Here is a 16,910-nt window from a genome sequence, read left to right as displayed (position 1 = left end):
CGCAGTTGAAACGAATTTGGATAACCTTTAGCTCCCAAGAAGCTGCTAAATATGCCACAAATTCAAATGGAAAAATGTCTCATGCAGATTACGAAAGAACGGCGTAACCTGCACTTGGTTCCAAGTATCGCCATCTCAACTTGCCAAAAATGTACACCTTTGTGAGAGCTCGATGGAGTCAAAAAGTTAGCCACAAACCGTAAAAAGAAAAATAAAAAAAGGCGGTTGACCTTAAAAACAAATTTTTAAACCGTAAGTCGTAAAAAAGGAAAAAATTGTCAATCTACGATGTGTCATGTTGGCATATTCATAGAATAATATGGGTCTTGTCGTCTTGTGGTTAATTAAAGTGCACCTAAACCTAAAAATTTTTCTCCGCTTAACGAAATAAGCGTATTTTTTTTGGAGTATTTCTGTGCAAATTTTTTTTTTTATTTGCTTAAATCTTCAATTTTTTGTGCTCAGTCAAAATACGGAAAATCGGCCGCCATCTTGGCTCACGACCGAGTTTAAAGAGGAATGGTTCTAGCGGGTAATGTGACGTCAAATTGAGAACACGAAAGTCTACATTTCACACATTTTCACTTGTTTGGAAAGGTTGTCGTCGATATTGTCTGAAATATGCCGACTAGGTGTGTTGTATGAGGTATGTATGAAGCGCGATACCCTCTTGCAAATTTCACACGTTGCTACATCCTCCTACTACAGACTGCAGACTTTCGTGTTCTCGATTTGACGTCACATTACTAGGCCTTTCTTAATTATGCTAGCATTTTTTTCGGAATTTTTTGGGGAAACGAGTATTTTTTCGTTTTTTCTTGAAAAAGAATTGCTAGCATTTTCTGTCATTTATCATGACTGTGATCCAGATGTTAGCACTCAGAAGGATAAATAATCCAAAGGTTTTACAATTTTGATTATTTTCTGTCTGTTTAGACTGTTTGTGCGTTGTGTTACTTGTGCACTTGTATTGTGTTACTTGTGTGTGTAGATGGTCTGTTTCCGTTACATGAGGCACTAACACCAACGGAATAAAAAGGTATGGGAGATCGATCACTACAGTCCACCTCCGGTAGTGCTTCAAATATCACTGTTTAGTGGCTCTTGGTTGGAAAAGTTTTAATTCTGACCCCGAGTTTTATAAACAAACAATTATTAAGTATCAGCTGTTGTTGATATGAGCATATAATGTAAGACTTTGTACGTTTTGTTTGAAATGAAACATTGCATTTTATTTTTATTCAAGTGGCATTTTTCAGAGAAATCAGGCATTATTTTAACATTTTTTTGGCTTTATGCGAGAATCTCTAGTAGCATTAGATGCTAGTTTTACTAGCATAATCGAGAAAGGTCTACACATTACCCGCTAGAACCATTCCTCTTTAAACTCGGTCGTGAGCCAAGATGGCGGCCGTTTTTCCGTATTTTGACTGGGCACAGAAAATTGAAGATTTCAGCAAATAAAAAAAATTTGCACAGAAATGCTCCAAAAAATACGCTTATTTCGTTAAGCGAAAAAAAATTTGGCTTTAGATGCACGTTAACCATACAAGCCATCTCTCCATTGAGACCCACAGAAAGTGACAAATAACAGGAACTATCGAAAAACAAATGTTTTTCAAAAAGTTCCTGTCATAAGAAAATTGACACCAAGATATGAAGCTTGACCCATCTGAAATGTAAATCTTCCTTACTGAAAAATTAATGATTTTCATTCAAGAGGTTAAGTAATACTTGACCACCTAAATGAAATGATTTAAAAACATATTACCCTCAAGAAGAACCAACAAGTGTTTTAAGATGTGCAATTACAAGAACTATTGGAAAATAAATGTTTTCCAAAAAAATTCCTGTCGTAAGAAAATTGAAAATTGAATTGATTGTCACAGAAAGTGACAGGTGTTTTAAAATGTGCAATAACAGGAACTATCGAAAAACAAATGTTTTTCAAAAAGTTCCTGTCATAAGAAAATTGACACCAAGATATGAAGCTCGACTCATCTGAAATGTAAGTCTTCCTTCATGAAAAATTAATGATTTTCATTCAAGAGGTTAAGTAATACTTGACCGCCTAAATGAAATGATTTAAAAACATATTACCCTCAAGAAGAACCAACAAGTGTTTTAAGATGTGCAATTACATGAACTATCGGAAAATAAATGTTTTCCAAATAAATTCCTGTCGTAAGAAAATTGACACCAAGATATGAAGCTGGACCCATCTGAAATGTCAATCTTACTTCAGGAAAAATTAATGTTTCATTCAAGAGGTTTTGCAATATTTGGCCACCTAAATGAAATTATTTCAAAACATATTTCACCCTCAAGAACCCGTGAAGTACCTTTAATTCAACATAGAGCGACTAGAGCACAAAGTAAACTACATCAGGCTCCACGTGTCTTTACCTCGGTACACCCAACTACCACAAGTAGTATGTGATATAGTAGATTCCGACCGCTCTTGCTTAATTTTAATATTTATCCCGACTTTTCTAAAATAGAGAGCTTAATGGGGTTCACCGTTAGCCACAAAAAAGCCAAAATATCAGCGTTTAATCTTAAAGAATGACATTTTTTAACCGTTAGTCGTAAAAAAGGCAAAAATGTGGTTAATGTGGTTGCGAGGTTATCTACACCGGTAACAAAAACAAAAATATTTTGTTCAGGTCCCGCAGGGTCATATTCCGCGAACCAAAAATAATCTCCTTTCGCCTGTGGAATGAGTTGACAGACAGCTGACTACTTTTAGGATTTTAATTTTCTTCATTCTTTTTGTGAGTGATGGCTGTCCTGAAAGGCATATATAGTTCATTACGAGCTGGGGAAGGGAAGACAATTGAATGATATAGGACAAGAATTGAAATCATTTCAGCCTTAGTTGACTGTTGGCAACCTGCGATAGTGCTTCGCACCTCAAAAAAAGATCAACCAGAGTCAGTCAAAGAAACTAAGGGTATTGGCAACCAGGTATGTGCAGAAGTTTATCCATATCTTAATTTAAACTTTGCCATTTTAGAGAAGGCGGAAAAATAAACCATGTCAGGAACATTTGGGGGAAAACGTAGGCCTCCATAGCGGCAGGTTATCATGATTCTTCCTATCCTATAGAGTGTGGCTTACCTGAGACCAGAGTTCTAATCGAACTTTGCTTATTTGTGGAAGTTTCCTAATTACGTAGTATTTTCCCATTTCGAAGTATGAAATAATTTTAAAGAGATGAACAAATGGATGTTTTTCCAGATATCAAGAGGGATTTGAAGTGAAAAATACTCAGCGCTTTTTGCTTTCCTCATTATCCCTTTCCACTTCATTTAAAAAGTAATTACAAGAGAAGATAGGCGATGGCTGGAGTTTGAGGCCACAGCATTTTGTTTTTTTCAATCACCGATTGGAGTGGATGATTTTTTTATTTTCTTATCATTAATTTTGTATGGAATGTCAAAACTGCTGGTCTGCCTAAACTCTCTTGCTTTTTTGGATATTTTCTTTGCTAAGTATCTTTGAGCACGCTTATTCTCAATTTTTTTCCTAATCAGGGAATTTTTTGTACTTCGTCAGCTTTCTCATCTCTCCTTTCACTTATCTAACACTCCGCCCTTTTCATCAAAAACACCTTTATTTGCATATTTAATTAGCCCAAGTCTGTTTTCCAACATAAAGCCATTCTTCTGCATTATCGGTTTAGTTCTTTTCAGAGGGCTTCTCACTTCGAAAAGCTGAGACCACAGACTAGCTAGCTCGACTTTTCTACAATAATTTCGTACTATTTAAACGGAAATAAAGCTGTAACAAGAAGTATAATAAATAAATTTAAAAAGGTAAACACTAAAGCAATACGATCGATGAAAGTTAAAAAAGAAAATATCACAATATACGCCAAGCTTTTAATTTGTGTCACAATTGAAACGACTTTCGATAACCTTCAGCTCCAAAGAAGCTGCTGAAGATGCCACCAATGAAAATGGAAAAACGTTTCATGCAGATTACAAAACCACGGCTTAACCTGCACTTGATTCCAAATATCGCCATCTCAACTTGCCAAAAATGTGCACCCCTTGATAGAGCTCGATGGAGTCAAACTTTAGCCGTAAACGGCAGAAAAAAAAAAAGCGGTTAGTCTTAAAAACAACTTTTTAAACCGTAAGTCGAAAAAAGGAAAAATTGTCAATCTAAGATGTGTCATTTTTGCAAATACATAGAATGATATGGGTCTTGCCTTGTGATAAATTAACCATACAAGCCATTTCTCCATGGAGACCCACAGAAGGTGACAGGTGTTTTAATATGTGCAATAACAGGAACTATCGGAAAACAAATGTTTTTCACAAATTTCCTGTCATAAGAAAACTGACACCAAGATATGAAGCTCGACCCATCTAAAATATCAATCTTCATGGAAAATGAATGATTTTCATTCAAGAGATTAAGCAATATTTGGCCACCTAAATGAAATGATTATTAAACACGTTTAATTCAACATGGAATGACTGGACCATAAAGTAATCTACATCACGCTCCACCTGTCTTCACTTCTGTACACCCAACTTCTCTATAGTTTCAATCCCGACCGCCCTTGCTTAATTGCATATTTAATCAGCCTAGCGTCTGTTTTCCAGTAAAAAGCAATTCTTCGCCATTATCTCTTTAAGTGTTTTCCGAGAGTTTCTCTCTTCGAAACACTAAACAGATGCCACAAACTAGCTCGACTTTTCCAAAATAATTTCGCACTATTCAACCAGAAGCGAAGCTGTAAATGGGATATGAATAAAGAAGTTTGAAAAGTAAACACCAAAAACAACACTGTCAATTGATGAAAAAATGATAACATTTCGATAAGAAAATATCATAACGCACGCCAAACTTTGTGTTGCAATTCAAAATACTTCAATAACATTTAGCTCCCAAGAAGCCGCTAGACATGCCACTGATGGAATGAGGATGATTAATGTAGAATACGAAACCACGGTGAAATCCACACTTGCGTCCAATTATCCCCATCTCAACATGACAGAAATGTGTTCAGTTGAGAGAGCTTGACAGAGTTAACCGTTAGCCGTAAAAAGCCAAACATCAATCTTAAAAAAAATAATATTTCTAACCTTTAATCGTAAAAAAGGAAAAAAAATGTGGTAGCGGGGGTATGTACACCGATAATAAAAAAAAAACAAAAACAAAGATATTTGGCTCAGGTCCTGTAGAGTCATATTCCGCAAACCGATACTGACTTCTTTTCGCTTGTGGGATAAGTTGATGGACAGCTGACTATTTGGAATTTTAAGTTTCTTTATTCAGTGTGTGAGCGATGGCTGACCTGAAAGGCATAATTAATTCATAACGAGCTGGGGAAGGGAAGTCAATTGAACGGGCAAGAATTGAAATCCTTTCAGCTTCAGTTGACCGTCGACAACCTGCGAAAGTACTTCTCCCACCTAAGAAGAAGATCAACTAGAGTCAGTTAAAAGAAACTAAGGGCATTATTAACCAGGTATGTGTCTAAGTTTATCCATATCTTGATGTAAATGTTGCCATTTCAGAGAAGGCGGAAAAATAGACCATGTCAGGAACATTTAGGTGAAAACATTCGCCTCCACAGTAGCAGGTTATCATTCTTCCTATCCGAGGGAGTGTGGCTTACCTGTGACCAACGTTCGAACGTTGTTTATTTGCGGAAGTTTCCTAATAACGTAGCTTTTTCCATTTCGGAATATGAGGGACAATTTTAAATAGACGACCAATTGGATGTTTCGCCGAATATCAAGAGGGAGGTGAAGTGAAAACTACTCAGCGCTTTTACTTTCTTCGTTATGCCTTTCCATTTCATTAAAAAAAAAAAAGACAAAAAAGAACTACAAGAGGAGAGAGGCAATGGGTGGAGTTTAAAAGCAAATGTGGCTAAAAATCGAGCATTTTCAAAATATGGTGGCAACAACCAAAAATCCGATTCGGCTCATATTCTCAAGTTAGGCAGGCCTTATGATGGAACAAAGCGCTGCATACTTCATTTTGGAGTCTTAAAATTGTTTCATCGCTTCCAAAATTAGCGATATGACTTGGCAGGATAAGTCAACACCTCCTGATATTATTACAAAGCGTATCTCGGGGTTTCTCTATTCCTATTTCGTTGAAAAGGAGGCTGTAATTATTTCACGCAAGAGATTTTTGTTTAAAGATGTCTTCCACCGAACCGCGAGCCAAACGTTGGCGGAATATTGCTGTTTCAGAAACATGTTTTTCGTATGCGGAATAACGCTAATTAATTTAAAATTAGGTCCACTGAAATCGACAACTCCGCAAAAATACAACATTGGACTGTGAAGCACGTGGCTACAGGAGCTAATGTCGAATGTTACATGTAGGAAACAGGCGCAAACAATTATTTAACCCCGATTGTTGTTGAATTTATATATTTATTTCATAAATTATTGTTTAGGTGGATAAAGCTCATTGTAGGGCAAAAAAAAAAAAAACAAAGAAAAAATCTAGTTCGGTGATTAAAACCACTGCTTGCTGTAATATTAATGTATTCTGCTGTTGATAAGTTTTCAACCTTCCTGCACTCTTACTTAACTTTCTTTGGTTGACGGTGTGTTTTTTTTCCAAAATGAGTTAGAATCAAACCTCTCAAATGAAATTCTCAGTGATTAGAGGTGTGTTTTTATCGTTAATTGCTGACACCACACTGAGTATCTATAGGAACACTTGGTGCTTACTTTGTGTAAGAAGGAACCGGTCGAGATGAAAGTTTCCTTGAATGGAAGTAAGGATTTTTCACAAATCGAAAACAAATTATTTTAAACGATGGCACTTATTTCCGTTTTCTGTTATTGTTTTTCCTTGACGACCCGCGGTCCCTGACGAGAGACTGGAAACTGCAATGGTATGAAAATTTCCCACGTTTCGTTTATACATGTTTTTGTACTTTGATTAAATGATTTGTAAGTATTTTTTTAAGACGATGAAAGATTTAATCATTCTTTTTTCTCTTCCTTACTATTTTAATCGCTATTTATTGTTTTATCAATTACAGAAATGACCTTGAAACTTGCATTTTCGTCTACTAATAAAACGAATTGCAGAGAAAAGATGTAAACTCTGCAACAGCATTGCGTGTCGTTCTTCTTTTAAAGATATCTGCTGCCTCTTCAAAACTTTAGTAGGAGTACACATTGTGACTTCGACAAACGATCCAGAAAACGGGAAACAGTAATTATACCTCTTCTTACCTGTTCAAGGCGGATTGATAGCCATTCCGCTAGTTTCGGTTTTTTACCGGGCCAAAAGACGAAGGTGACCTAGTTCTTAGCCGAGCAACGATATTCTCTCCTCCTGTTAACATACATTCCATCACAATTTGTCCCTTGCATGGTGCAGAACTTGGTTTGGGGTGGACGAGAGGCTTTAGTTGGAGGCGCCGAGTTCCTTCTGATGTATCAAACCATTTTCTCTAATATCGCCATATAATGCATGGATTGGTTTTGGACCTCTGTAAGAAGTAGTCATTCACTTCTTAAATTTATCGTCTTCGAAGGAAAGATTAATGAGATAAGCACAGTATGGGTTTGTTTACTTTCTTTTTCTAGTCAAATCTAGATGTCAGTCTTTTTGCAATGGGTGTGAACATTCTGGCCTGAACAGACAACAGGTTTGTGTTAAATTTGTCATTAAGCATCAGCTACGCTCTATGATATCTCGCCATTAATGCATTGATGGCTTTGGACCTAACCATATTTGAGGGAGATCGATCACTGCTTACTCGGTTACCTTCTTATATAACTAACTAGTTGAGTTGATTTTTCAAAAATTCAAGTCGTTGAAGTGAGGTATATCGACCCGCACTCGAGTCTGCTGTATCAGCTGGTTCAATGCTTAATCGAAGCGTTTCTGGAGTTCGGAGATACGCAAAAATGGTAATTTTATTTCCAGACGTGAACTTTTTTGGACCTTTGCCGGAAAAAGATGAATGTAAATATGAGATGTGTTGCCTGGGTCGTAGTCTTACTATCAGCACGAGTAACTAACGAGGCACAGTAGCCTCTAAGGAAGAAGTAGTATAAATATAAAGCTGTTGAACGTTGGCTGGTTCAGCGAAAGTTGTGGTTATCCAGGTTTGATCCTTATCAAACTTCTTTTAAAGAAACAAACATTCAAACACTGTACTTTTCTCTGTTGCATATCTGCAGTGATGGGCTATGCCCTTTGCAGATCTTTCACTCCTTTTGTCCTCAAATGAGCTTTAACCATGGAAGTACCATGAAACAATCAATTATCATGATACATTGAATTATGATGGGCGTTAGATAATTGTTTGCTCTTTTTTCGTGTGTGTAACACTCGACCTCAGTTCCTGTAGCCACGTGCTTCGCAGTCTAATGTTTTATTTTTGCGTTTTATTTTAGAAGACCTCATTTTGAATTAATAAGCCAAAATGTAAGCGGAATGTTACTAGTTCAGATACCTGTTTCTCGTGTGTGGAATAACGGCGTTATTCCCCACACGAGAAGCAGGTCACTGAGCTAGTAACATTCCGCTTACATTTGGTTAACGGTTCGGTTGAATAAACAAAGATCTCTTACGTAAATTATTTCAACGAAATGGGTATAAAAGAATCCCCGAGATATGCTTTGTAAACAATCACAATCAGGAGGTGTTGACTATCCTGCCGAGTCATATCGCTAATTGTGGAAGCGATGCAACAATTTTAAGACTGCAATCCCCTTTTGTGATAAAGCAATATGGACGGTAAGATGATATTATGTTAAATGAGCTATAGATTGGACGTAAAATGCGAAACGATTGAGTTTGTGTGCGAATGTGTACATTTCCGACTAATTGACGGCACCGTCAAATCAGCTCATTTTATCCAACTTTAAATTTTGATTAAATCGCACTGAATCACTTCCCCCAAAAAATCCTTTGGATCGAAAAGAACTACACTTCGCCCTCCAAAAGCCAGATTTTCAGCAGAATATTTTTTCAAGGACGAGGACACATATTACATGGCGATAGGTCCAAAACGAGGTAATAAATCCTGTAAAGGCTAAATAGTAGTAACACACTAAAGGGATTGGGGGTGGGGATGGTGGAGGGACATTAATCTACAAGTTCAATTTTCTATTGTGAATGTCACGATACTCACGAACGTAACGAAATTCATAAAACGGTGCTCAGCATTGTGATACATAGTTTTCAGAACAAAAGTTATTTGACCACAAATTAAAGTGCGTTAAGAAAATGAACAAATGTTAAAAGTCACCTGATGTTCATGGATCTTACGCTGCCTATTTATAATGTTTAGCATTCTTACCCTTTTCAACGATCTCAGCAAAATTCACACCAAAGTCTGTACGAGTCATATCATATTGTTCTAGATAGGGAAGAAAAACAATAAGTTCAAGTAAATATAAACCTTACTGTTTATTTCATTTACTCTTATTTATTTAGGATGTTTGCTTGTTGGTGTGGCAGACAAAAATACAATTCCAGATGCAAGAATGACAGCAAGTAGTGTTTTCAATAGTTTTCATCATCCGTACTACGGCAGACTAAACGAAACCAGGGGACACGGAGTGTGGTGTCCTGAGACTGAAGATAATAGAACAGACTATCTTCAAGTTGATATGGGTGAAGTGCGTTTTCTTTGTGCTGTGGCCACACAAGGATATCGGAGCAGGTCTATATGGACCACCAGCTACAAACTACAATTATCAACAGACGGTGTAACTTGGAACACTTACGAGGAGACAAATATTGAAAAGGTATGGAAAGAACTGTAATTGTCATTTTCAGCAATTAACAAAGACTTTGAGGTCAATGCAAACAATTGGCAAAGAGATCGCATGCACGTAGATGGCGAGTTTGGACTTTTATCTTCATTGGCCACTGCAGCAGAGAACGTTCGTCAGGGATTATAGGCTTGTGTACAACAGGTTTGCTTGTAAATTTTCAAAGGAATCTAATGCTTCTTTTGGCGACGACGAAACGTCGTTTAAGGTTACCGTGCACCTTCAGGGGTGTCTCGCGTGCAAGCGGTGTAGCGCGTCCGGTTTAAACTGTAGATATCTAAACCCCATATCAAATTAAAGCTTATAGGACTGGCTATCAGACGATACCAAAACTTTTGGAAAAAAAATTAATTGTCGAATTTTTCACGAGTTCTAATTGCGAGCGCCCGAATCACCTCTTGAACGTTACATGTCAAAGCGAATTTTGTTTTTCTCTTTTTTAATGTGTTCCTCCGTTTCCGGGGCCAAAGCGCTAAAAAAAACGTGTCTGCGACTTGCCATATTCAATTTCAGTGAAAAGTTACAGAACATTTTTGAAACAGGATTAAAAAAATGTAGAGTGATCGTTCAAAAATCGCTCTTGAAAAAAAAAGTATTTAGAAATAAAAAGTTGCGAGACACGTTTTTGTTGTTTATTTGTAAAACTAGCCACCTTCAAAATTTGAGAGAAATCGAACAAATTTCCTTTGACTTGTAACTCTTAAAAGGTGATTCGGGCGCTCGTATTTAGAAGTTATGAAAAATTCCAAAATTAATTTTTTTTTTCAAAATTTTTGGTATAGTCTGATAGCCAGTCGTTTAAGCTTTAATTTAACATAGGGGTTTGGATAACTACAGTTTAAACCGGACGCGCTACATCGCTTACACGCGAGACACCACTGAAGGTGCACGGTAACCTTAAACCAGACAAAAAGTATTTTTTTCACAAATAATTCACTTTTATTTTTAAGAAGAGATTGGGAAAAGACCTTTAAATTCGGATTGGAGCCAATTTTTTTTAAATACCCCCACCTTCCCCTCCCCCACCTCTAGCACCTCCTTACTTAAATGTATTTAGAATTGGTTCACCATAGCATTCTTTTCGGTTTTCTTTTATTCCAGGTGTTCCCTGGAAACTCAGATAGGAGCAGCATCGTGAGGCATTCACTCAGAAATGAATTCAAAGCCAGATACGTTCGGTTTTATCCTGTAACACACCATGGTTGGCCATGTTTAAGGGTAGAAATAAATGTGCTAAAGTAACGGATCAAAGATTTCCATTCGTCCATCAGCCTGAAAACTAAAAGAAAACTGTCAGTTTAATGGGGAAAAAATGGGTCTTTGGTGGGAAAATAAACTGTAGCAAATAAACCAACAAACCGATTAGCCAACTACCACTGATTACCAAGGGCAAAGCCAAGATTTTCTTTGGGAGAGAGTTGTTCACTTTTATTTTTTCGGTTTTCTTTTATCCCAGATCTTTCCAGGAAACTCTGATCGGAACCGCATCGTGAAGCATTCACTCAAATGAATTCAAAGCCAGATACGTTCAGTTTTATCCTCTAACATACTGTCATTGGCCATATTTGACGGTATAAATATTTGTACGAAATTAATACATTAAGTATGTTCATTATATTCGTCCATCTAAAAATAAAACTAGCAGAAAACTGTCATTCTGATGGAAAAAAAAAGGAAATTAACAATAACAAATAAACATATAAGAAAGCTGCAGGTAATTTCAGGGGGAGGCTACTGTTCAACCCAGGCTCCCCTCCTCTAAATCCGCCCCTGACTAAGTCCCTTTCGCTGTAGCTGCGTAATAAAACAGTTATACAAAATAAAGATTAAAGGTGAAATAGAAAAGGTACCGTATTTCAGATTTGTGCCAAAAGGTATGTTTGCCCACTGTCACTCATTCATTTAGCATTTATGGTTAGCTGCTATCAGTGTATTTTTTTTTTCTGTTAAGTTCGTGGCTTATGCAAATAATATCAATAGATTCAGTGGAACTGAGATTCCTGAAGCGTGGATGTCTGAAATCAAAAACCAGAGTAGCCAGTCAACAACAAACCAGATTTGCCTTTTATAGCTTGACTCCGAAAATGATAGATACTCTTTATTATTAGGGAAAAAGGTTCATGACCGGTTAATACCAGCTGAAATCTGTTTTTTAACTCACCAATATTAAAAGCTGAATCTACCAAACAGGTCTCCATACCCGTCTGGTATTTGATTTTTAAAATGAACAAAATTGATCGCATCACATGAATTTAATTGAACGTTTAGACAGACACAGGTGTAATCTCATCTGATTGAAAAGTAATATAAGTTGCAATAAACTAAAGTAATTCGACTCCTATGATCTATTTGCGTTATTACGCCCTTTTATTTCTAATTACAGGCAAAATTCCACAGCTTGTATGGAAAATAAACGAATAAAGTTCGATTGTGTTGTGTTCTTAAGCGAGACACTTTACTCTCACTGTGCCTCTCTTCACTCAAGTGTTTGGCGAATTTAATGCTGGGAGAGTAACGTTGCGATGAACTAGCATTCCATTCAGGGGTGGCAGGAAAAGGAAACTAAAGAAGTCGGAGTTAACCGCCAACTTGATGGGTCACCTGGCTCATAAACAGACTTAAACCTCGATTTATGATGGTCGATTGATTAATGGCGGATGAACGTGCAAAACCTGATCAGCGATCATTGTTATTCTTAAATACAAGCTCAATCGATCCACCCTGTTCTTCCCCTCCCCCCCCCCCCCACCCCAACTCCTGTTATGGTATCTTTACCATTTCTCCGATAATTAGCAAAAAAGGGCCTGCGCTCGTTTCCATCCAGATATAACGCGTTTATTGCCCATCATGTTCCTTTCCTAAGAAAACAAAAAATTACTCCCTAGCCCTTTTCGTTCTTCCTACGGGTTTCAAAAGATTGAACTAGATTAAAAAAGTATGTGGTAAAAATTTTCTTCTGTCGTCCGTAATGGCTTTATCGCATTCTTCTGACTACTAATTCTCGGCTCCAATGAATACAAACCCCAAGATTACAGAGTGGTTTTGACAGATTTGGCGACTGGGACGAAGTGATTAGAAGGCAATTGCACAAACCTTATTCCCTCTCGATGTAAAAGTCTTGTTTGAACCCGATTCAGGCCATAAAGTGTGTTGTGTTTCTGGATTAAATTGCGTTACTCACACAACGTTCCCGACCCAGGGAGGTTGATATCACGGGGATCAAAAAGCTGTCAGGAAAGCTTCACGAATATGGGAGGTTATGCATGATGCGTAAGCGAAGTGTTCCGTAAGACCATTCGGATAAGAATCGTAACCATACAGTCTCTCTAACTATTAACTTGATCAATCCGCCTTGAATCAAATCGAGTACTTTTAAAAACAGATAATGCTACAAACAAACGTAGCGTCTCCAATCCATGACGTCTTTCTAGCTATCAAATAAAGCTCTGGCCTACTGACCTAAAGGTAATATTAGATTTAACAAGTGTAAGGTTTCAGCAACGTTTTGTGAAAGCAGCTTTCGAGAAAGTTCGATCATTCAGCTCTCGAGATGTCTCTCAAAGATCGTTCTTTTCCAATAAGCCCCGGCACAGCTCTGAGTGTTTTCTGTTTGCTTCTTTACTCCGCTGGATTCATTCGAATTGAGACCAAGTTCGATGATTATGAACGAAGGTTAAGGACTGTGGAGGAATTCATGCCTCAAGATCAAATAATGCATTCGAGGACAGATTTTCCTCCGACCGAACAAGGTAATGTCCAACTGTCTTTAAATTTCAGACATGGTTGTCTGTTTTGTTACTAGTGATACTACTTTAAATCTACTTTAGGTTGCGAATTACTTCGAACTGTTAAACGATTAAGTTTAAAATCAAAATTACGCGAGAGCTAATGGTCATGTCCATCGACTTCCGTTCTAGCACGATGAAATAATTTGAGTCAGAGTTATCTTAGGGCCTGATTACATGAGCCGGGCTGGCCCTGTTAGCCGGGCTGACTTATTTTGTTTTGGTGTTCGCCAAAGCGTGAAAACAAAAGAAATCAGCCCGGCTAACCGGGCCAGCTCGGCTCATGTAATCAGGCCCTTAGAAAGATGTTTTTTTCGTCTTGTCACGAGCGTGGGACAAAGATCAAATTCTGAGTCGCCATGAGGAATAGAACCTTAAACCTTCGGATTCCACGCTCCGATGCTCTATCGCTGAGCCTCAGAGACTCTATGGTGAGAAAGGGGTAGTCTGGAAAAGCCGGAATCCGGAATTCCGCCAGAATTCCGCCGGAATATTTCAACATCTGTTTTTTTAATTCAAAACGACTCCGATGATTTTCTGAAGAGTGTACGAGCTCCGAATATACTCCGATGATTAACCGAAAACTATCTGAGGGTCTAGGAAGTTACCCGGAGATCCTCGAGGAACAATCGAACCCTTGGCTTCATTTGTTTTTTATCGACTTTTTTTTATCTCATCTTTTGTTTATTTTTAATTATTAACTTATCTATTTTTTACCGGCAGTGAAACTAAATAATAAACAGCAAATCATTCGTCCAATTATAGGTTAACATGGTCAGCGTCTCTTTAATCGATCTCGATTATTCATTAAAAGGGTACAAAGAAAATATAGCAATGCCATAGTCAGTCTGCCATTTACACAATTTCAATTCCGGGAAAGCACTGCTTAACGAAAGCGATAAGCTCTTCTGTCAGAGACAGGCCTCCCTCATTCCTCCTCAACAAACCTTGCAGGTTTTCCAGCTTACCTTTCCGAAGAGCGTACGAGCTCCGAATATACTCCAAGTTACCCGAAGATCCCTGAATTTTTCAAGGCCTGTTTTTAATTTAAAACAACTCCGAAGATTTTCCGAGTGGTGTACGAGCTGTGCATATACTCCGAAGTTACCCGAGGATCCGGCCTGAGGAACAATCGAACCCCCATGAACATGGTCGAACACCTATGAGGAATTAAGAAAACGCTGAAGCATCTATTTTTATGTTAGTTACAAGGAATTTTTGATGGTGAGTTTTGTCTTAGCTAAGTGAATAGTGCATGGATAATGGTAAATTCAAATCAGTTTGTTTCCGGTTGGACAGTTAACCACCCCGATATCCCACTCCTTTTTCCTCGTCCGAAGAACAAAGAAAGATCGAAAACGCAGGGCTTGTGAAGACTTGACATGCATTAAAATACGTCAGTGGCGCCATTGTCGAAAAATTGATCGCAAAATATTCCGGCGGAATTCTGGCGGAATTCCGGATTCCAGCTTTTCCAGACTACCGTGAGAAAGGCCCATTACCGGACGAAGTTCATATTTGACTCGCGTCCTGCATACTGCTAGGATGGGAAATGTCGATCGGTAGATTTGTCTTCCTTCCACTGAATTATCGACACTTCCGTATGTCTCACAACGTAGAACAATTATGCAAATGACGTGTTTTACATAATATTTTGTCCCTCATTTTCATTACGTAATAAGCTGGAGACCTGCCAAGGATTAAAAAGCAGAGGCTCTCAAGATTAGCAGTACACTATTATTAAATGGCAGTATTGAAAGAACAGACTTGATGTGTTGCCTATTTCTCTGTCAACGAGAAATAGAAACTCTCTTTAAGTCTCTTTGTGAACATAAAACTTTAAAACATTGATTTACCTTCTTGTCAGGCGTAATGCCTAAAATAATTATGTTTGTGGAGAAATCAAATCAAGAGTTAAACATAACCCATTTGACAAGGGCTTGAATCTAAAACTATTTTACGTCGCTTTTGATAACTGTAAAGAATTGTCTGTCCTCGCTCCGATCAAATTGTCGTTTCCATCTTGTGCTTATAATTGTATCTTAAATCGTGTTCATGTTATTTAAGATGACAACAAAGGGCGTTAGGAGGTTACAATCTTTCGTTGTTTGATATATTTTCAGTCGTACATACCACCTCCGGCGAGCTTGAAGTCCATCGACGGAAACGTAGTATTTCACATCCATCCCCTTTCAATAACTCGGCTAGGATTACAAAAATGATAGAAGACATTGTTTCATCCACTTGGAAGATTTGCAACAACAAAGCTGGTTTGAATGTCTGTCCCCGTGGCCGGCCGGGACCTCCAGGGAGCGCTGGACCCAAAGGTGACAAAGGAAGGAAAGGGAGAAAAGGGTCTCAGGGAATAATGGGACCACCAGGAAGAAGCGGAAAACAAGGAATCAAGGGACTACCTGGAATTAGAGGAGAAAAAGGCATAAAAGGTGACATTGGGCCACCAGGTTTGCCAGGTATCCCAGGGACTAAAGGTGAACCAGGTGCACCTATTGCAAGACCAAAAGTGACAATTTCTCCCCCAAAACTTAATGTTAACGAAACCAACACAGCCTCACTCATATGCTCTGCTTCGGGAAATCCTGCAGCTCAAATATCTTGGTCGAAGGTCAGTGGATCGTTTCCAGGCAGGACCAAAGTGACGTCAGATGGGCAGGTGCAAATCATTGGTGTTCGGATGGAAGATGCAGGCGAATATAAATGCGTGGCGCGAAATATCCTTGGAAAAGATGAACAGACTGCGATTCTTGTCGTACAAAGTAGGTAGCAATTTATCTTTTTAAACACCCCCTTACACCTGGTGGTTGCGTTGTTTTTTCATTCCCTCCTTTCGAAGGGTGTACTTCATCTTTAGATCCCATCTGAGTGAATATATTCCTATAACCTTACTACCGTTTACCTCTTTTACGGGCTCACATCGGCCTCTGTTCAAGGTAATCTTCATAATACAAAGCGTAACGATGTGGTCTGTTGATCACATTTTACTCTACTGCGAGCTCTGGATGTAAACCAGTAATATTTGAATGAGAGCTGTGCAAGCAATATCCTCGTCACTACCTACTGTAGGTAACAATTTTCATTCTTTTGTAAAGAGTAAGAAAGATGGTAAGTTTTTTACTTCGGTGAAGAAATATAGAGAGATATTTTTTTTTCTTGTCACAAGCGTGGGACAATGAAAAAATTCTGAGCCCCCATGAGGAATGGTAGGTAGGTAAGACTTTATTTAACGAGGGTAACATGTGACAGTAATGAAACTGATAAACTAATGGCCCTCGAAAATTAAAATTCGGAAAAAAAAAGGAATTGTAACAAACGTAACAATATTAGG

The 16,910-nt window shown here is 38.0% G+C and overlaps 2 protein-coding genes across 2 annotated transcripts in view; both read left to right on the top strand.

Moving 5' to 3' along the window:
• Positions 1-2,527: 2,527 nt before the first annotated feature.
• On the top strand, positions 2,528-12,223 carry LOC148724457 (lactadherin-like). The gene is made up of 4 exons (XM_088730468.1): positions 2,528-2,967; positions 5,280-5,485; positions 9,442-9,755; positions 10,884-12,223. Exons 3-4 carry the CDS (start codon positions 9,492-9,494, stop codon positions 11,022-11,024), a joined length of 405 nt encoding a protein of 134 aa, XP_088586594.1. The 5' UTR covers positions 2,528-2,967; positions 5,280-5,485; positions 9,442-9,491; the 3' UTR covers positions 11,025-12,223.
• A 993-nt stretch (positions 12,224-13,216) lies between these two features.
• Positions 13,217-16,910, top strand: part of LOC148724455 (uncharacterized) — an 11,329-nt gene continuing 7,635 nt past the window's right edge. Inside the window, exons 1-2 of the mRNA XM_088730442.1 lie at positions 13,217-13,531; positions 15,691-16,345. Of these exons, the coding sequence (XP_088586568.1) occupies positions 13,333-13,531; positions 15,691-16,345 (854 nt within the window). The 5' untranslated portion in view covers positions 13,217-13,332. The remainder of the gene's footprint in view (positions 13,532-15,690; positions 16,346-16,910) is intronic.

Source organism: Stylophora pistillata, chromosome 8 (assembly GCF_964205215.1).
Source record: "Stylophora pistillata chromosome 8, jaStyPist1.2, whole genome shotgun sequence".
NCBI classification, from domain to species: domain Eukaryota; kingdom Metazoa; phylum Cnidaria; class Anthozoa; order Scleractinia; family Pocilloporidae; genus Stylophora; species Stylophora pistillata.
The sequence above is the reverse complement of the archived record's forward strand: the minus strand, read 5'-3'. Positions and strand labels throughout refer to the sequence as shown.